General features: G+C 45.5%; 1 protein-coding gene and 1 long non-coding RNA gene across 4 annotated transcripts in view; one reads left to right on the top strand and one right to left on the bottom strand.

Annotated features, from left to right (window-relative positions):
• Positions 1-16,395, bottom strand: part of LOC141103037 (uncharacterized) — a 183,587-nt gene extending 167,192 nt beyond the window's left edge. The window contains exon 1 of one of the 2 annotated variants that reach the window (XR_012235236.1): positions 16,152-16,395. This is a non-coding gene — a long non-coding RNA (uncharacterized lncRNA). The remainder of the gene's footprint in view (positions 1-16,151) is intronic. The other variant, XR_012235237.1, reaches the window with a different exon arrangement.
• The window catches only part of ADAMTS9 (ADAM metallopeptidase with thrombospondin type 1 motif 9), a 366,908-nt gene continuing 355,153 nt past the window's right edge, over positions 10,505-22,259 (top strand). For both annotated transcript variants that reach the window (XM_073592184.1, XM_073592185.1), the window contains exons 1-2: positions 10,505-10,915; positions 11,981-12,348. In XM_073592184.1, coding sequence (XP_073448285.1) covers positions 10,810-10,915; positions 11,981-12,348 — 474 coding nt within the window. In that variant the 5' untranslated portion in view covers positions 10,505-10,809. The remainder of the gene's footprint in view (positions 10,916-11,980; positions 12,349-22,259) is intronic.

Below are 22,259 nucleotides of genomic sequence, written 5' to 3'. Positions count from 1 at the left end.
TCTGAGATTTCAAAAAAAATTATTCGGTTACATCAGCATCAGGTGCTTGGTAGCTGGTGGTGATCCAAGACTCATTCATTTTTATGAAGGTCAGCCGATCGACCGAGTCGGTGGACAGACGCACCCTGTGATCGGTTACCACGCCTCCAGCAGCACTGAATGTGCGTTCCGAAAGAACGCTGGATGCAGGACAGGCCAGTAGCTCAATTGCATACTGTGCAAGCTCTGGCCAGTGATCCATCCTCAAGACCCAGTAACCCAGAGGATTTTCGGTGGGAAAGGTGTCCAAGTCTGATCTTGCCCCTAGGTATTCCTGCACCATGTAAAACAGACGCTGGCGATGGTTGCTGGAACCGATCATACCTTGGGGCTGCGGACCAAAAAATTGTCTGAACGCATCGGTCAGACGGCCACCTTCTCCACCGCTCCTTCTTTGACTGACCGAAGCCTCAGCAACACGTTGTCCAGAAACAGGAGTTTGTAACCTCCCAGTCTCTGGGAACGCGTTGCACAGACCTTTCTGCAAGGCCTCCCGAAGATGTTTCATCCTCTGCTCCCTCTGCGATGGCAAGATAAGGTCCGCAACCTTACCCTTGTAACGTGGATCAAGGAGGGTTGCCAGCCAGTATTGGTCCTTCTCCTTGATACCACGAATACGAGGATCCTTACGCAGGCTTTGCAGGATCAGGGAGGCCATGCAGCGTAGGTTTGCTGAGGCATTCGGTCCGGAGTCCTCTGGGTCACTAAGAACGACATGGTCCGCAGCCACCTCCTCCCAGCCACGTACAAGTCCATGTGTTTCTTGGGACTGATCCCTTAAAGACTGCTGCTGATGCTGAGTGCCAGGCTCCACCTCCATACTGACACAATCTTCCTCCTCCTCCTCTTCCTCCTCGTCCTCTTCCTGTGTGATCGGCGGGCACGCAGGAACACTGTCTGGATAAAGGGGGCCTTGAGAGCTAAGGAAGTCCTCCTCTTCCTGCCTCTGTTCTGCCTCAAGTGCCCTGTCCATTATTCCACGCAGCGTGTGCTCCAACAGGTGGACAAGGGGGACAGTGTCACTGATGCATGCACTGTCACTGCTCACCATCCTCGTGGCCTCCTCGAATGGTGACAGGACAGTGCATGCATCCCTGATCATGGCCCACTGGCGTGGGGAAAAAAAACCAAGCTCCCCTGACCCTGTCCTGGTGCCATAGTCGCACAGGTACTCATTGATGGCCCTCTGCTGCGTGTGCAGCCGCTGCAGCATGGCCAACGTTGAGTTCCACCTGGTGGGCATGTCACAGATTAGGCGGTTCTTGGGCAGGTTAAACTCCTTTTGGAGGTCCGTCAGCCGAGCACTGGCATTATATGACCGGCGGAAATGCACACAGACTTTCCTGGCCTGCCTCAGGACATCCTGTAAGCCCGGGTACCTGCCCAAGAACCGCTGCACCACCAAGTTAAGGACGTGAGCCAAACAGGGCACATGGGTCATTTGTCCCTGTCGGAGGGCAGAGAGGAGGTTGGTGCCATTGTCGCAAACCACCATTCCTGCCTTAAGTTGGCGTGGCGTCAACCACCTCTGAACCTGCCCCTGCAGAGCTGACAGAACCTCTGCCCCAGTGTGGCTCCTGTCCCCCAAGCACACCAGCTCAAGCACCGCATGGCATCTTTTGGCCTGCGTACTTGCGTAGCCCCTTGAACGCCTACGGAGCACCGCTGGTTCCGAGGAAGAGGCCATGGAGGAAGAAGAAGAGGAGGGGGTGGAGGAGAGAGGTGTGTCACAATCAGCATTTTGGAGGCGTGGTGGCGGAACAACCTCCAACACTACTGCACCTTGTCCTGCATCCTTCCCAGCTGCCAGCAGAGTCACCCAATGCGCCGTGAAACTTAGGTAACGTCCCTGTCCATGCCTGCTGGACCATGAGTCAGCGGTAATATGCACCTTACCGCTGACCGCCCTGTCCAGCGAGGCATGGACATTGCCTTCCACATGCCGGTAGAGAGCCGGAATCGCCTTCCGTGAGAAAAAGTGGCGTTTGGGTACCTGCCACTGAGGAACCGCACATTCCACAAACTCACGGAAGGGGGCAGAGTCTACCAACTGAAAAGGCAGCAGTTGAAGTGCTAGCAATTTTGCCAAGCTAGCATTCAACCGCTGGGCATGTGGATGGCTGGGAGCAAACTTCTTTCGGCGGTGCAGCAGCTGGGGCAGGGAAATTTGCCTGGTACAATCTGACGTCGGTGTACCAAAAGCAGATTGCCCACAAGTACTTGGCTGTGACACACCTAATTCTACACCTTCATTCCTCTCACTGCAGGTCTCAGAGAGGACTGAAGGTCTAGTGGGGTTGGAAATCTCAGCTGATGAGGAGCAAGGAGAGATCCTCTTTGTTCTTTGGTGTGGGTCTTTTAGATACGCTTGCCAACGAACTGCATGGCAGGTCAACATATGTCTGGTCAAGCATGTGGTACCCAAGCGGGAGATATTTTGGCCACGCGAGATACGCTTGAGACATATGTTGCAAATAGCAGCGGTGCGATCTGATGCACTCGTCTCAAAAAAGGCCCACACCAAAGAACTTTTTGAATAACGCGCAGAGACTGCAGCGCCCTGCACATGTGGAGCTTTGGGGTGTGATGCAGTCAATGTGCTGCCCTTAGGCTGGCCCCTGGAGGGCATCCTGCCTCGTTGGTGATGTGCTGCCGCCTCCTCCTCCTCCTCCTCCTCCTCCTCCTCCTCCTCCTCCTCCTCTCTCCTATCAGGCACCCACGTTGAGTCAGTGACCTCATCATCCCCTCCCTCCTCATCACTGGAGCAAACCTGGCAGTATGCTGCAGCAGGGGGAGCATGACTGCCAGATTGCTGTCCTTCTTGGGCACCCCCTCTGTCCGCGCTCATGTTACTGCCTTCATCGAGCTCAGTATCGTCATCAGAGCCTTCCAAACGCTGGGCATCCTCCTGGAGCATGTACCCAACACTGTGGTCAAACAGTTCGAGGGAATCCTCATGAGGACATGGTGGAGCTAGGGAAGGAGTCACTGATGACATTGAGCTGAGGGAAGAGGCCGCTGCTTTGCCAGACAAAGCACCCTGGGCATGGGTGAGAGAGGATGAGGAGGATGAGGACGGCTTGGTCATCCACTCGACCAAGTCTTCCGCATGTTGCGGCTCAACATGGCCAGCTGCCGAAAAAAAGGCCAAGCGTGTCCCATGGCCACGTGCTGATGAGGATGCACCGTCTCCACGACCAGCACTAGACACAGAGCCTGCTTGCCCTCTCTTATTGGCTTGTGACTGTCTGCCTCTCCTTCTTGGCCTTCCAGACATACTAATGGCCTGTAGCTGCACTAAGCTGGGATAGAACACCTGTAATTTTCTTCAAGTAGCTTTATATACTGTAACCAGACAAGCCTGCCTGTCAGTAGGAAGATAACAGGAACGGATCTAGCTGAACACTGTGAGCAGGACGCACTGTACTAAATGTAAATAGTCTAGCTGCCTGACCGTGGTACTAATAGGATCAAATAGAACACCTGTAATTTTCTTCAGGTAGCTTTATATACTGTAACCAGACAAGCCTGCCTGTCAGTAGGAAGATAACAGGAACGGATCTAGCTGTACACTGTGAGCAGGACGCACTGTACTAAATGTAAATAGTCTAGCTGCCTGACCGTGGTACTAATAGGATCAAATAGAACACCTGTAATTTTCTTCAGGTAGCTTTATATACTGTAACCAGACAAGCCTGCCTGTCAGTAGGAAGATAACAGGAACGGATCTAGCTGAACACTGTGAGCAGGACACACTGTACTAAATGTAAATAGTCTAGCTGCCTGACCGTGGTACTAATAGGATCAAATAGAACACCTGTAATTTTCTTCAGGTAGCTTTATATACTGTAACCAGACAAGCCTGCCGGTCAGTAGGAATTTAACAGGAACGGATCTAGCTGAACACTGTGAGCAGGACGCACTGCACTAAATGTAAATAGCAGGAACGGATCTAGCTGAACACTGTGAGCAGGACGCACTGCACTAAATGTAAATAGTCTAGAAGATAACAGGAACGGATCTAGCTGAACACTGTGAGCAGGACGCACTGCATTAAATGTAAATAGTCTAGATAGAAGATAACAGGAACGGATCTAGCTAAACTGAATACAGTGTATATATATATATATGCAACACCTGGGATGCATATATATACACAATACACTGTAAGTGCAGCTAACTGACTGACTGTTCTGCCTAATCTATCTAACTCAAATCAAATGACACTGTCTCTCTCTCTCTCTATCTCTCAGCACACCGGAACACACACTACACAGGGCCGCCGTGCAGGCGGCCTTATATAGTGTGGGGTGTGTACTAAATGCCCTGAGCCGTAATTGGCCAAAGCCACCCTGGCTTTGGCCAATTACAGCTCTCTCTACTGACAGCGCTGTGATTGGCCAAGCATGCGGGTCATAGTGCATGCTTGGCCAATCATCAGCCAGCAATGCACTGCGATGCCGCAGTGAATTATGGGCCGTGACGCGCCACACGAATTTAGCGCGAACGGCCCATAACGTTCGCAATTCGGCGAACGATCGAACAGCCGATGTTCGAGTCGAACATGGGTTCGACTCGAACACGAAGCTCATCCCTAGTGAGGACCTCCTGTCCTGATTTTTTTGGGTTTCCCTTCATATGGACTATCCCTCCAATTACCTACTTCCTGATTTATATCCATCACACATGGATTCATGTCGAAATTTGTTTGCACCAATTGTGTTATAACATTGCACCAATTGCACATCCACTAAGGGGGCTTGTGAATTCCCCCACATTTAGTGTGTTACAGTTGTTACACCAATTTCATCATATATATATTGTATTTAATTTTTTTTGGTGTGGCACTTCTTAGCCCCACATTCACCAGTTTGCTTAGCGCGAGTCACCTATTTTTTCTTGCCTATATTGTGTGTTTGTGTCACATTCTAGGACATCGCAGCTTTATGTCACTTTATTTTGTATGTTTTTGAAGCGCAATTATTTTTTTCTTTTTCCATTTTTAATCTTGGCTAGGGCAGCGCAAAACCAGAATACACTACTGAGGCCATGCAGTAATTTCTTTCACCGCTGTTGTAACACTACTCTGTACACTGCAGCACAGCTCGCTGCGGTGAAAAGAAATGAATAAAATATCCTTTTGGTATTTGAATAAAATAAAAAAAAAGATAAACAGCGCAATGATCACAGCGCATCACACTGCCCTATAGGGAACACGGTGCGGTTCTTGTGTGAACAAGCCCTTAACAGCGCCAGATTACCGAATAGGCAGAGTAGTCACCGGCCTATATATCCCACGCCATTTAATGGCCCCGTTTTTTTTTTTTGTGAGTGCCTGTCATGTGGAATAAACATTTACTGGCCTCTCATTCTCTTCGCATTTCTTAGGCTCGGTTCACACTACTGTGTGTCAGGTATGCACACTTACCTGCAATGCAACACGTTGACAAGATTTTGCAGACGCACAGCGGTTCCATTAACTGTTAATGGCAACCCAATGCATCTGCAACTAGGCAGTTCAATGCAGCGCATCTCTGGGAAAGAGTCAGGAACGTATTTTCTGCAATTCTCACGCATAGGGCAGCCCATTGAAACGAATAGGTTCCCCATGCTCAGTCACGCCTGTAGATGTGAACCAAGCTTTTGTCTACTCCGGGGACCCCCAAGGACACCACAGTTGATAGAGAACTGCCTCTAAAATATAGATCTAAAGATTTATCCTTTCTGTTTTGCTTCCAGCACTCTCCCAACACACCTATGGTCCCCAAAAATAGATAGCAAGTGTTCCAACCCGTGACCCAACCTGACTTCTCTCCTAAGATCATTGCTTGCAGGGATTTTCAACACTGCTCCTGACCACGTGATAAAGACCACTACTGACCATGTGATAAAGACCACTTCTGACCACGTGATAAAGACCACTACTGACCATGTGATAAAGACCACTTCTGACCATGTGATAAAGACCACTTCTGACCATGTGATAAAGACCACTTCTGACCATGTGATGAAGACCACTTCTGACCATGTGATAAAGACCACTTCTGACCATGTGATAAAGACCACTACTGACCACGTGATAAAGACCACTTCTGACCACGTGATAAAGACCACTACTGACCATGTGATAAAGACCACTACTGACCATGTGATAAAGACCACTTCTGACATGTGATAAAGACCACTATTGACCACGTGATAAAGACCACTTCTGACCATGTGATAAAGACCACTTCTGACATGTGATAAAGACCACTTCTGACCACGTGATAAAGACCACTACTGACCATGTGATAAAGACCACTTCTGACTACGTGATAAAGACCACTACTGACCATGTAATAAAGACCACTTCTGACTATGTGATAAAGACCACTTCTGACCATGTGATAAAGACCACTTCTGACCATGTGATGAAGACCACTTCTGACCATGTGATAAAGACCACTTCTGACCATGTGATAAAGACCACTACTGACCACGTGATAAAGACCACTTCTGACCATGTGATAAAGACCACTACTGACCATGTGATAAAGACCACTACTGACGTAAAAAAGACCACTATTGACCACGTGATAAAGACCACTTCTGACCACGTGATAAAGACCACTACTGACCATGTGATAAAGACCACTACTGACCATGTGATAAAGACCGCTACTGACCATGTGATAAAGACCACTACTGACCATGTGATAAAGACCACTACTGACCATTGACCTCCTACATACCCAATTATGTTCAAATCTACTGCATCACTCGCAAAAAATTGGTTATTTATGGTTAGGTAATGCTCAGTCTGGGCATCAGTGCGAGGACTCAGGTATGTGGAGGGGGGGATATTCCTGACTGCTAAAGTGCTCCTGATCACATACAGAGATTTGCTGACTTGATTTAAAATCTCTGTACAGTCATAATTCTATCCTTCTGTTGATACGAAGGAAAGGAATACGTTTTTCACTTTAGCTTTCTTCAGCCACATGCATGGCATGAAAGTCACAGCAGATTCCAGAAGTGCGGCAATGCATTCAAAGACGGATAGATGTCTCATCACTCCATACCTCCCAACTTTTTGAGATGGAAAATGACACTTTTCAGTGCCAACATTATAAACAAGCTTTGCCTTTAGTTTTACCTTTATCATCTCCTTTATCATGGAAAAAAAACAAAAAAAACATGCATGCACGTATTTATGCATTTTGGTGGTTACTGTTAGCAACAAAAGCATATCCTAAAAACAAAAAATTACTCTTGGGCTAAGTTAATAATTGTGCATCTGTTTTTTCCTGTATTTTTACTGCACTTTTTAGGTGTTTGTTATGCATTTCCATACATTTGTATGACTTTTATATATTTGCTCCCATTTAAGTTTTTGGGGGGACCAAAAATGTGCATTGTTCCCCAAAAAAAGCACCTGTATTTTTTTTGCAAGATGCATGGAAGAGAAATGCTCAGGTATGAGTGGGCCCCGATGAAAATAATTATTTATAACTCTTTTTAGCAGGTCCCGAGAAGTTTAGACCTCTGCCAGTCGATACAGCCAGGTACCCGACATCACTGTTCAACACAGAAATTAAAGCGATACAGTATGGTCAAGGATCTTCCTCTTGCAGGATAGTAAAGGAGCAGCAACAATCAGCTCTCTCACCCAAACAGCTGTGCTCCTGTGTAAGGGAGACCATACAAGATTCATTTTTTTTTCGTTCAACCAGTGGGTTAAATGAAAAAAATGAGCCGATTCCCCCATCTACACATTGGATGTGGATGGAGGAATCATTCTCGCTGTGCTATTGTATACAGTGGGAAGCCTTCTCTGCCAGGAGAATACAACAATCATTGTTGCTGGCTATACCGGTTTGGTAAAAAAACAGTCTGGCTGGTTGTACTCAACAAAGATCGACTTTTGTACAACTAGCTAGTCTATACATGAATCAAAATTTGTCCGCTCATTGCTGAACTGGCCGAATTGTGATCCATGTATGGCCAGCTTTAGACTGGCAGCACTGTGAAATGCATTTGTCTAACTATTAACCCCCCCGATCCTGTTGATGCAGGCAATTACAGAAAATAAACATGATAAAAAAAAATTAGGCATTAATTATCATTAATACATTTAACCTTAGGCCGTGTACACACGAGCGGACTTTTCGGCAACAAAAGTCCGATGGCCATTCCGGTGGACTTTCGTCGAAATTTTGACTGACTTCCGACGGACTTTTGAACGAACGGACTTGCCTACACACGATCACACCAAAGTCCTACGGATTTGTACGTGATGACATACGACCGGACTAAAATAAGGAAGTTGATAGCCAGTAGCCAATAGCTGCCCTAGTGTGGGTTTTCGTCTGTCGGACTAGCATACAGATGAGCGGACTTTTCGACCGGACTCGAGTCTGTCGAGTCCGATTTGAAGCATGTTCCAAATCTAAAGTCCATCAGATTTTCCTCCGATGAAGCCTACACACGATCGTATTGTCCGCCGGACTTGGTCCGTCGGACCAGTCCGATCGAAAAGTCCACTTGTGTCTACGCTGCATAAGTTACACTTCAGTGAAAGGTGCGTTTTATCGTACGCACAGTGACGCATCTCAACACACACGTACAATAGCTGGCAACGCACCTCCAGTACAACGCATATATGCGGTGTTGCCCAAAAATGCTGCAGATGTGTCTTTAATATGCTGCCAATCTATTTAAAAAGTTAACGCAGTGAACCTTAACCAATAATAACGTGTGCATTGAGTCCCATTTTCATGAGTGAAAAGAAAGTTCCTGCACGTTATCTTCAACACATATTAAAATATCCAAAATAAATATATTTGTCTGAAACGTCACTAGCCAATTGACATCCAAGTTGCGGGAAGGGCCCTTGCTGTCCTATTGGTCCTGCCTTGTACTTGATGATGTCAACGTGCAACCGCTGGCAGCGCCTTAAAGAAGAGGCTGCAGGGGACTGATGGAAGTTGCCAGTGGGAGGAATACAATGAATATTTTACCTACAATCTGGTTGTAAAATCTCCTATAGATCTCCCACAACTAGGTAATGCAAGAATCTGCCTGATTGGATAGTTTAGGTAGGACTTCATATGACATAGTTTTGGTAAATGAAAAATTGTTTGTACAAAGATTGCACGGTCAGATTGTAATATGTATGCTGACCCTTATTCCTCTACCCCTAGACTTAACAAGCATATAACCCTTACATTGAGGAGGGACATCACTGCATGGGGTATTATCCCAAGACCTCCTGCTCTCTATCCTCCCAAGACCTCCTGCTCTCTAGCTCCCTTGTCACCTCCTCCCATGCTCGCCTCCAGGATTTCTCCAGAGCTTCCTTTGGAACTCCCTACCCCAATCTGTCCGACTGTCCCCTAATCTATCCATCTTTAGACGATCCCTGAAAACCCTTCTCTTTAAAGAAGCCTATCCTGCTTCTAACCAACACTGTTTTACTTCCTCCATCAGCTCATCCCCCACAGCTATTACCTTTTGTATCAATTGACCCTTCCTTTTTAGATTGTAAGATCTAATGAGCAGGGCCCTCTGATACCTCTTGTACCAAATTGTAATGTAACTGTAATGTCTGCCTTTATTTTGTTAAGCGCTGTGCAAACTGTTGGCACTATATAAAACCTGTATAATAATAATAATAATATGTTTTTTCCACCTGGAGTGGGGTTTTAATGGTCACCATACATGTTACAATCTGGCCGTACAATATCTGTACAATCAGCATTAGATTTGCCAAAACTATGCAATATGTGGACCTAATTAAGCAGCCCATAGATAATTCATTTGCTTCCACCGCGGATTTGATTTCTCCATTAACACAGTCAGTGTTGATGGGGGAATCCCTCCCGTGGCGCTGTGGTGTTCTGACGCACATCTGCAAAAGAGAAGCATGTTTTGCCTGCGGGTCGGAACGTGCGCGGTTATGTGCGTGTTCCTGACCCTCATATATGGGAACCTAGCCTTTCACACCTGTATTTTTCTCCAGAAGGGTTTGAGGCTGGCATTGCAGCAAAATGCGCGTTTGATCTCATGTTACTCTAATTCACGGTGAGGAACCTCAATGCACGTAACTGCCAATGCACTTCTAGTACAGATTTGCAATTAATACCACAGATGTGGTTTCTTTTTTCAATGCGTTGCCAGTCTGTTTTTAAAATTTAAACGCAGCGCGCCTAAACACATGAAAATGAAATGGGTCTCCAAAAGTTTTCTTGCAGGAAATAAAAAAAAAGTTCTTGTGAAGCCATGAATACAATGTATATAGTTGTGGGAAGCATCCCCAGCCAAGTGACATGCAGTGTAGTTGAACAGCTGTGCAGGATTGTGGATGGCTGGATGTCATGAAAGATGCATTCTGTGCAGTGAACATTGTACCCTCCCTGTCTGGGCATGGCTCTGCGTTCCCCACTCCCCCCCAGCCCTGGCTGTTCTAACCTCCAACAGCAGCCTTCAGTCACTCAGGCAAAAGTACTGTAGAAAGAACTAATAGAAGAAGCCTGTTCGCTGAGTCCCCCCTCGCTTCCCCCTGTGCACTATGCTGGATTGCCTAGAACTCCATGGGCGATTGCTAAGGACTTGTCTCCCTGTGCTGAGTGCCACTGCACACTCAAGGGCCAGTCCTGAGGATTACCAAGTCTAAAGACCGCTTGCCAAGAGGAATTATTTCTTTTTCTTTTTTTTTTGGAAATAATTTTTTTTTTTGTGTGTGTGCAGTGCAAAAAAGAAGGGAGCCCAGCGCAGACTGCTTTGCTCATGACCAACATGCATCTTGCCTTTTGGCTGATGGGATTACTGACAATTCTGCAAGACCTCTTGAATGTAACGCCGGCACCAGGACCCAAACTTCACCCAAGGCAAGGTAACGGTTTGTATTATGTGCTGTGTAGACCCTCTCTTGTCAGGCTTTAACTTTTTTCTTTATTTTATAGTAGAAAAACTGCTGCTTTATTAGCTAGCCAATCATCCTCAAGTCATAGGCGAATATTCGCAAGTTATTAGCGAATCATCTGCACGTTATAGGCGAATATCTGCAAGCGTATAGCGAATCATTCGCAAGTTATCCTCTTATTTTAATGTAAAGCAGTTTGGAAAACCCAACTTTTTAGTTGAAATAGTCAAATGAATGGGTGAACTTTTTGCAACTTATATGCAAAGTATTCTATAAGCGTAAAGTTTACTGTATATATACACAAGTATAGATATATAAATATACAACATGTGCAAATACTGTACAACTTGTTGGTTTACTTAATATTATACAAACATTGGTTTTATTGATTTATATGGCACCAACATATTCTGTAACACTGTATGATTCAAAATAGACATGGGCTAGTACAAGAATGAGAAAACAGATGGTAGGGATGAAATGAATGGGCTGTGTGGCCAAAGGAGCTTACAATCTAAAAGTTAAAGAGACAAGAGTGAAGGCAAATCTAGAACAATATGTGTGTGTGTGTGTGTGTGTATACACACACACATACACACGTGTCATAGTCATACACCTAGCGGTAATACACAGAGCAGCAATACACACACAAGTCGTACACCTAGCAGTAATACACACACAAGTCATACACAGAGCAGTAATACACACACAAGTCATACACCTAGCAGTAATACACACACACACACACGTGTCATAATCATACACCCAGCAGTAATACACAGAGCAGTAATACACACACAAGTCATACACCTAGCAGTAATATACACACACAAGTCATGCACAGAGCAGTAATACACACACAAGTCATACACCTAGCAGTAATACATACACACACACACACAAGTCATGCATGGAGCAGCAAAATCTGTTGGGATCCTACAGGGAGGTAGTTGAGGGAGAGCAGACACTGTACTCCTAGCTATGAACCATGCGTTACAATAACTTTGCCCGTCTCTATGTGTGTTACTGTTGCAGCTAAGCTCTTGGAGAGGCTGGGTGAATACGAAGTAGTAACCCCCACAAGAGTGAATGAATTTGGCGAAGTCCTCCCTCACTCAATGCACTTCAAAAGGAAAAAACGCAGCCTCGTCCCCAAGGACGACCCCTGGGCGAACGCCACCACTCATTACAGACTGTCAGCTTTTGGGCAGAAGTTCTTCTTCAACTTGAGTGTCAATTCTGGATTTATTGCACCAGTTTTAACCGTCAGCCTGTATGGAAGACCCCAGGGTAATGAGACCGATGGCTATCATCAGGACACCGACTTTGGGCATTGCTTCTACAATGGACATGTAAACAGCAAGACGGAACACATTGCAGTCATTAGCCTCTGCTCGGGAATGGTGAGTGCTGAGGATTTCCATGGCTGTCATTATAGTAATAATCGCCGGTGCCGTAGGTAGCGTGATCCTTCATCAGCCCACAAGGGCTGTCCAGCTGTTGCAGACCTCCTGGGAGCCTGCTGGGCTTGTAGTTCTACAGCAGCTGGAGAGTCTTAGGCTAATGAGAGATGCCTACAACTTTTAAAGGTGGGTTCTACACAGCTAAAAGTTTTTAGTGCATGTATTTAGTTAGAAAGCATGCCTTGCAATCCTGGCTATGCTCATCCACCGTGTTCAGTAGGGGAAAGGTGCCTTGGCGGTGTCACCGGGGGCATGCACATTCACACACTGCTGCCCAGAGACACTGGTGCCCTCAGTAGAGAGCAGTGACGTCATGCTGACAGTGGGAGAGGAACGGAAGCCAGGAGGCTGGACCCTGGAGGAGGGAGATTGATTCTGGTGCATCAGATAGGAAAATAGCTTCCTGACTTCCAGTGACACACTGCTGGGGTTGGGAGGTCCCCTGGCTGTCAGCAAGCACGCAGGATTTTTCAGATTCATAGAGAGCACCCGGTACTGTGCAATAGATGTTTGCTTTGTAAACTTTCCAGTATTGCACATTAAATGTAGAATGCTTGCCAAGCAAGGAATCCTGTGTTGGGAGAAATATGGAGGCTGTCATTGCTGAAAATGCTAGTTGCTTGGCCTATTATGGTTACACTCAGTGGCCTATTATGGTTATACTCGGTTTGAATACCGAGTTCTTGACCTGGAACAAATATATATACAATATACATGTGTAGAATTTCATATCTATATATTCATCCCAGGTCAGTGACTCAGGAAATATTGAGCCCAGTGGATCCAGCATGGTAGCCAGGCAACAAGCATTTTCAGAATGAAGGGGCCAGCAGTGGCAGCCTCCACGTTTCTTTTGAGCAGAGGCTTGCTTTATAGGAAACTAGTCATCTACTTGTGAAAATGTTGGTTGCTTGGTTGTCATGCTGGATCCACAGGACTCAATACTTAGTGAGTCACTGACCTGAAACAAATAGACAGATGTGGAGTTCTACACTGTATGCATACTTCTTCCAGGTCAATAACTTAGCCTCTGACCTGAAAGAAACAAATATGCAGGAGTATTCACTCCGCTTGCTGCATGCGTGTTCCAGGTCAGTGGCCAAGTGGCCAGTCAGCTAACATTTTCACAAGGAGACGTCAGCAATGACAGCCTATCATAGATATAGGTTTCTTTTAAAGGAAAACTTATGCCGCGTACACACGAGCGGACTTTACGGCAGACTTTGTCCGGCGTACTTTTCGACGGACTTTACGATGGACTTTCTGAATGAACGGACTTGCCTACACACAATCAACCAAAGTCTGACGGATTTGTACGTGATGACGTACGACCGGACTAAAACAAGGAAGTTCATAGCCTGTAGCCAATAGCTGCCCTAGTGGCGGTTTTTGTCCGTCGGACTAGCATACAGACGAGCGGACTTTTCGACCGGACTCGAGTCCGTCGGACAGATTTGAAACATGTTTCGAACTGATCCGAAGAAATCCGGTACGCCGGACCAAGTATGCCGTAAAGTCTGATCGTGTGTACGCGGCATTAGGGTTCATGCAATGCAAAGTTTGGATAGATTTTAATGCCTGGGAGATATACAGTCGATGCTTTATTCAGCAGCCCCATAGACATAAATGGCTGTGGGTATATGCCAGTTTTTGCATAAACCCATGCAGACATAAAACCCCTACACAGGTAACCAGGTGCATGTATCCTAAAATATTAAATAGTTTAAAAGGCCTCCCAAAGAATGCTCAGAGCTATGCATCTAAAAGTGCTTAAAGTCTATGTAAAGCCCAAACTTTTTCATTTTGAAAAGAACAAGCAAAACCTGTCAGCTTTTTTTGTTACCTGTGTCCCACTGGGAAGGTTTCCTTTCACTTCCCGTGCTGCAGTCTCAACAGGAAGTAAGGTAAGGTCTCTCCAAAGAGATGGACGTCTCCTCTTAGACATTTGTCACCAGAACAAGTGTCCCTATTGGAAAATGTCACCTCAAATTCTCTTTGATGGTGGCAACTCAAAAAATTTTCACTCACTTTTTGTAGTCACCAAGACAAAAAGGAAGGGATTCTCGCTAATGGGCATATAAAGAGCAATAAAAACCTGACAAGGGCTTTAAAATGAAATTCCAGCTTACATCTAACTACCCCTAAAATAGTTCCCCCCAACATCCATGCTAACTAACCTGTGTAAGAAAGATGTATATACTTACTTATTTACGGGCCGCTCCGTGACCCCCTGTGTCAGCCAGCGGTGGCTGCAGGGAAAAGGAGAGATCACTCTGACAACGGCTAGCAAGACCGTAAGCTCCTCCATAGGCTTCAACGGCCTATTTGTTGTTAGAGTGCTCTCCCCTGCAGCCAAACTGACTGACACAGGGGAGCTGGATCACATGATTTGACCCGAGCAGCCTGAAAATGGGTAAGCATATACATCCTTCTTATACAGTTTAGTTAGCATAGGTGTTAGGAGGGGGAAGTTAGGTGTCATGCCGGCCATACACAATGCAAATTTCTTTTTCTGCAACCCCCAAGTGCAGGAAATTTGCTTGATTCCTCCATCAACACAGACATTGTTGATGTGGAAATCCCTCCTGCCGAGCCATTGTATTCTCCTGGCAGGGGAGCGGGGGAAGCTGTCCCCTCCGGAGAAGACAGTGATTATTGCTAGCGGCTATACCAGCCACTAGTGATTATTATTGTACAGGATTTATATAGCGCCAATAGTTTGCACAGCACTTTACAACATGAGGGCAGACAGTACAGTTACAATACAATTCAATACAGGAGGAATCAAAGGGCCCTGCTCATTAGAGTTTACCGCAAGTAAAATCCGGCAGGCTGGTTGTACCCAAATTCAGCCTGCTCATACATGGGTCAAATCTCAGCCAGTTCAGCAGGTCTTGAACCGCGTATAGACTACCTTAGCTGGAATTCCAATTTAACCTGCGTTTCCTGGGCCTGGCCGAGGGCAAGACAGAAGAGGCAAGAGCCTTGAGGGGGGGGGGGGGGGGGGCACCAAAATGGCAAGACCTGCAACCTATACTGCTGAATTACTTCACACTTATGATGTATGTGGGGGGGGGGTGCACTTTGGCCTTTTTGATATGGGCGTTCGAGGACCTTGTACCAACACTGCAAAACAAAACTTGAGTTGCTTTTTAAGTATGGCAGTGCTTGACTTTAATAAAACTTTGGTGTGTAGCCTTGTACTCTATGGACAGTGTCATCATGCAGGGTGATGCGAGGGTGGGGGGGTTGTATCATTTCCATTATGGGATTATCAGACTTAAAAGTCAGCTGCGTGATTGAAAATATCACTATACTACCTTCACATTAAGTCACGCAACTTTATATATGATTCATGCTTGTACGCTGCCCCGTATTTCTTGACTTCAGAGCACTTGTCCCTGAATTCTTGCACTGATCCAATCACTTATCATCTAATATTATTAGTAACAATGATAAATGGGGCTCTTTAAGAAACGTCAATATAATGGCTTTTCAGCATTGATACAGTGGCCTGCAACAACGCAGCAATACGCAGATACCACTTGACCTAAAAATGAAAAAGGCGACTTAATCAGATTTCCACATGCATCGCGCTTCTACATCTATAAGAGGTTCTGCAGCAGCTGCTGATTGTACAGAGGAGCAGATCCTATCTGGACATTGTTGTTTTTTTTTTTTTTGGTAACGTCATTAAAAGCATATTGGGCAATCGATAGCTTCTCTTGCGCAGCAATGCTTACCAGGAGCTTCATAGACCTTCTGTATGTAATTCCTTCAATAACGATGATGCCTCGGCTAAGCCAGCGCAGCGGTCTTCTGCGGGAGCGGAGTACAAGGCAGAAATCAATACGTTTCCAATGTAGAGAGATCCAGCTTGGCTCATTGTGGTTCCCCAGACCGATTCTGTCTGGGGTTGTTGTTTTCTCTCTAGTTGTTTAGCAGGCGGAGTCTGGACGATCACTGGCGTTTTCATTTAAAGGGACCCTTAAAGTGTTTATTAATAAGACACAGGAAACACCTAAAATGGAAATGCTTTGATATACATAACGTACAACAGATTTGTTTGATGATTAATAATCTCTTAAAATGAGGCAACAGGATTGTCATTGATGTGAATTAAACAAATACTTTGCTGTGTTGATAGCGCCGCCTTAAAACTTACGACTGGTTCCTCCAAGTGTTTTCCGTTAGAAGAAAGTTAGCAGCCTATAGAGTGGGGTCTTTATAGATTGTAATGGTTTCTATGGGGAGGGATTTGTAGACCTCTGAACATAACCGAATAACAACTTTGTCTCAGTTGTCAGCTCGGGAGCTCTGCGTTATTACAAATTAGCGGAACTGGATACCTAGAGTCATTTGTTGTCTGTGCCTGTCCACCTTTAACCACTTAACCTCTGAAAGGTTTTACCCCCTTCGTGACCAGGCCATTTTTTTGCTATTCGGCACTGTGCTACTTTAACTGGCAATTGTGTGGTCATGCAACATGCAATTTTTTATTTTTTATTATAGAAACAAAAAAAAGACCAACATTTTTGAAAAAAAAAAAACAAAAACAATATTTTCTACTTTCTGTTAGAAAACATATCCAATAAAATCAAATTTCTTTATGAATTTAGGCCAAAATGTATTTTGCTACATGTCACAAGTGCTGACAATGATCAGGTCCTGATCTTGCCAACACTGTTTTTGGGGACACCAGTATAGTTCTGATTGTGATCAAGATACTGATCCATACACACATTATACTAGTAATGGCAGTGATCAACGCCTTGTGACTGTGATAGTGTGACGGATAATCTGACGCTAACTGACTCTGAAGTCTTTAGTGACACTAATACAGTGATCAGTGAGAATACTGTATACTGACACTGTACTAATTGCACTGTCTGGGTGACAGGGGTGATTAAGAGGGCAGTCAAGGGTCAAGCTTTGTACCTAACAAGTGTATGCAAGTGTATGTGTGCTGCTTTTACTCACTGATCTGGCTGGGTTTCTCTCCTTGCTTTCATTTCTGAACGACAGGGAGAAATCCAGCCAGAACCTATGTTTACAAACACACAGATCTGTGCTTTGACTGGCCACAGCCAGTCAGCAGGTATGCAGCCAAAATGATTGGCTGTAATCTGCTGACACACTCGTGCTGTGTCCAATCACAGCACAGGTCAGCAGGGGGCTCACGTATGCACGCCTCTAAACCAGGAAGTACACTGCGATGTACAGGTATGTCGGGATGCCTGGCTGTGCCGCCCACTAGCAGGCTGAGGTTGCTACTCCATTCATTGCAGCAGGACACCATAGATGTGCGACTTCCAGGGGTCACCCTTCCTTTCTTGAACCTTTGTAGGAACCAGAACGGGCTCCATCCCCTGTTAGCACTCTAGCAGTAGCTGCAGTTGCACTGTCTACATACCCCCTCCTTATCGAACCTGAGCGGCCAACACGCACTTTTCTCAGGTCACAGCAGTAATTGTACTGTTAGCGGGTGGCAGGGAGGTTAAAGAGGCATTTCAGCCCCCCTAATGCTACTACCACCATCTTTGAAAGCCTGGCACGTGTTCAGATGCACCAAAAGGATTCTGCCCAACCTTCGGGACCTGGCAGAGACCTTCAGCTCGTGTGTCAGGTTTCCCTCACCGACAATGCACTGACACCCAGCGATCCAGGACATCTATAATTGTACATCTTTGCGCGTGCAAGGTGCAAGTGGAACCCCCCCCCCCCCGCTCTAATGCGCAGATGTGCCAAAGGTCTCTGCCGGGTACCAAAGGCTGGGAAGAGCTCTTCAGCACATCTGAACATGCGTGAAATTGAATGAAACGTCATTCTTATCTAGGAGAGAAAGGAAGAAGTGCTGCTCTGTAGCACAAAAAATGTACATTGAATGGATCATTTATTGGGGGGGGGGGCTGTAAATGATTTGTTTGTGGGGAGGTTTGCTTTAAATATGAGCTTTGGACACAAAAAAATTCAACTGAAATATTTTCCTTGCTAGTAGCTATAAATCCACTTTTTGAGCACATAAAACCTTTGCAAACCCAGATATTACCTTGTAAAAGTAGTGGTGCTATCATTACTGTACTGTAATTAGCCTGTTCAGAGAGCAGAGCTGTGGGAGGGATCCAGCAGGCTCCACCCACTACAGACTACCTGTAGAAAACTACAGAGGGGGCGAAGACAAGACCAGTCACCCTGCACAAGGAGAGAGAGCAGCAGTGACTGGTCCTTATTACAGGAAGCTCCTGCACAGAGGCAAACAGAGGCAAACTTTCCTGTTGTATACCTGCACAGATCTGGAAGGAATACACAAAGCACACCAAGATTCAAATAAGAATCTTGTATTTAGACAGTTTTCACTTATCTCGGAGTTCAACTTTGAATGTAACCTAATAGCAATTTTGTCTCAGTTTCAAGCTGAGAGCCTTTATGTGCAAAACAGTTTAACTGGACACCCAGAGTCATTTGTTGTCAGTGCCTGTTCTCCTTATAAGTTGCAATTTACTAAGTGGAATATGAAAGCTGCCATGCTGACCCCTTCTTTTTAAAAAAATACCAGATATCTAGATGTCATACTGATCCAATGGCTTCACTGTCTTCTGCGTCAGCCCTAGGACAGTTATGCAGCACAGAAGTTCTGATCTCTTGCTTCTGTACTTTGCTACATGCTTGCTCCTTCTGTGATTTCATACTGGGTCCATTGGATCAACGTGACAGCCAGTCAACCTGCATTTTCAAAAGGAGACGTCAATGGTAGGTTTGTGGTGGCACTGGGCCAGTGGAGATGAGAATTAGTTTTGGTGTATATCCAGAAAGAGGTGGAGAATACTCCTTGGAGGATATACACCCATTATACAGAGGGAGTTCATGTAGACCTGCTTAAAGCGGAGCTCCACCCAAAAGGGGTCTGCCCCCCCTCCCCTTTGCTGCCATATTTGGCACCTTTCCGGGGGGGGGGGGGGGGGGGGGTAAAAATCAGGTACCCGCTCCCACTTCCGGCTCAGTTTGCCTCGGCGAAGTGAGTCAAAATTTCACTCCTTCTCCCCGCAGGCGGTCCATTCACAGAGTGCAGTGCGACTCACGCATGTGCAGTAGGAAACCAGCTGTGAAGCCGCAGGGCTCCACTTCCGGTTCCCTTAGCCAAGATGGCGGAGGCAGCACCCGAGAGGCGATTCAAGAATTGGCTCAGGTGAGAACACTGCTGGATGTCTGGACAGGTAAGTGCCCTAATAGTAAAAGTCAGCAGCTACAGGATTTGTATTTTTTTGGGAGGGTGGAACTCCTCTTTAAGGTCCTAGGCTGCCATCTCTCTGATCACAATAGTAGGATCCTGTAAAAAGCTGCGCTAAAATTATTAAAAGTTCATATAAATGACATCAAGGGGATTTCTCCAAGTCCTTATTTCAAAGTGAAAACACCACCACCGTGCACTTCTAAGCAGTAGTGACAATCCACCCTAGTAGTAGAGCCTGCTTACCAGATGGCAAGCATAAAAGGGCAAGTGGCTTTAGCCTAGCCAAGGCCTTTTAGCTTGCTGACGCTCCCGGTGTTCCTATGGGGGGTAAATCTCCAGGCTCCCTTAGGTTATCCTCATGTCACCATTCAACACGAAAAACCCGGATGACTGGTGGGATGTCTGTGTTCCAGCAAGCTAAAAGGCCTTGCACGGTGGTGGTGTTTTCACTTTGAAATAAGGACTTGGAGAAATCCCCTTGATGTCATTTATATGAACTTTTAATAATTTTAGCGCAGCTTTTTACAGGACTCTAGATTTTGGTGTGATCGCACTATATGCTGCTGCTTATATGTTTTTGTGTTAGCGCGGTTCTTCCTATTTTACACAATAGTAGGATCACTTATCAGAAGATCAAATCCCAGATGGATCCCTCTTCTTTAGGGCTTTAACAACATTATATGACTGAATGTGGAAGTAATTGTGATGGAACCTGCTTTTCTATGCAGCACAACACACAAAAATGCCTTACAATGCACTTTAATATGTCGCAGTGAACTGCTGTGCATAGAATTAAGAGAACTGTAAGTATTGCATTGCATTGGCACACCAGCACATGTGTTATGCTCTTCAAATAAAATAAAATGTAGGTTCAGTTTAAATGAAAAGTGGACTCCTTCTTCACACACCCCTGTTTAGACTAAATAAACATTAGTTTGCACTTGTGCCCAATAAAGAGCGATTGGCGGTGGACCACTTCTCCAAGGACATTTGACAGGTGGTAAGGAGGTGTCACCTCCTCACCACCTGTTTTAGCCCACATCACTGTATTGCAATGGCATGCATTGCATGCAGTTGCGTTACAGTCTTATTCACTTGAATGGGTCACTTTTTAGCAGGCGATAGTGCCTGCCAAACACCATGGGGGATCATTTTTTGTGCTCCTCTATACAAATCATTGTGCCCATGGCATATGTATACCACCTTACGGTGTCTTTGCAGCTTAAATGAGAAGGGGGTGGTAAAAGCGCAACTCAACCAACTGTTTTTAGGGTTCCCCAACCTAAAGTGTAAATTATACCAAAGGAACTTTAGGACCACATTCACACTTACTAGATCAATTTTTTTGTCTGTGTTTCTGTTCATGTTTTAAAGCAGTTTTAGCCATGTTTACATGCATTTAGCCACAATTAGTTGCGTTTAGAGTTTATAATTTGATTCTGAATGCACAGATTTATATCTTCTCTACACAACTAAGCTGGCTACATCTAAATGCAGGCAAGTGCTGAGCTTGAATGACAATATTGAAAAACAATTACCTGAATTTAACAAAAGAAAAGAAACACAGCGCCTCTAACTGCAGTATTGATAAACCATTTAATGATAAGTCAAAAGTGAAATTACTCATGCTTCCTTCTTCCTTTGGCCTGAGGAAGGAGCAAGCATGCTCCGAGCGCAAAGCCACCTCCTCTCACCCTGCACCCGGAAGTGACGTAATCTCCGTTCACCTCTGTGTTCCCTGCTGTTCTCATAGGCTGTGAATGCTGGAATCCACCTGCACGAGGTATCAGCTGCACTTCAGAGACACGGACGTTTAGGAGAAAACCACCCCCGGGGTTTGCTGCAGGATTACTATTATGCTTGTGGTTATGCTCCCTTTGTGAGTAGTTTCACTTTTGACTTATCATTAAATGGTTTACCAATACTGCACTTAGAGGCGCTGTGTTTCTTTTACTTTGTTGCATTGCAGAGACTTCTTCTAGCTCTTCACACTGGCTGCCCTTGGTGCTGGTACATGGATTCCTCTTCATCTTAGAGACTGTTGCTATGGACTTTGTCCTTCGTTTTGAGAGACTCTTTTAATCACATTTATTTGATGTGTGTACACCTCCAGGGTCTCTCCTCAAATTAGCACTGAGTTTATTTTTTGTCTGTAATTAACCTGAATTTAGGCTAGGTTCACATCTGTGTGGGTGGTTCCTGCTGCAGGTCCCACAGCCTTAATAACCCACACAAAGAATTGCAGGAGATCTGCGTGGGTGCTATTAATCCTAATGGCACGTTACTCACACTGAAAATCCCTCCCGCATTGGAAACCGTGTTGCACTTGCACTTCCCATGTGGACTGCGACTGCGATTCCAAAAATGGAGCAGGGACCTTTTCCCTGCGTTTCAGGAGGCACAGCATCCCATTCAAATGAATGGGCTGCCATGCTGTGCAAAAAGCTGCTCACAGAGCCGCATTAGTGTGAACCTAACCTTATACAGTACACCCCTCACATTTTTGTAAATATTTTATTATATCTTTTAATGTGACAACATTGAAGAAATGACACTTTGCTGCAATGTAAAGTAGTGAGTGTACAGCTTGTATAACAGTGTAAATTTCCCCTCAAAATAA

The sequence above is a fragment of the Aquarana catesbeiana genome, linkage group LG07 (assembly GCF_042186555.1).
Source record: "Aquarana catesbeiana isolate 2022-GZ linkage group LG07, ASM4218655v1, whole genome shotgun sequence".
Classification (NCBI taxonomy): Eukaryota; Metazoa; Chordata; class Amphibia; order Anura; family Ranidae; genus Aquarana; species Aquarana catesbeiana.
Note: the sequence above shows the minus strand (reverse complement) of the source record. Positions and strands in the feature narration are given on the sequence as shown.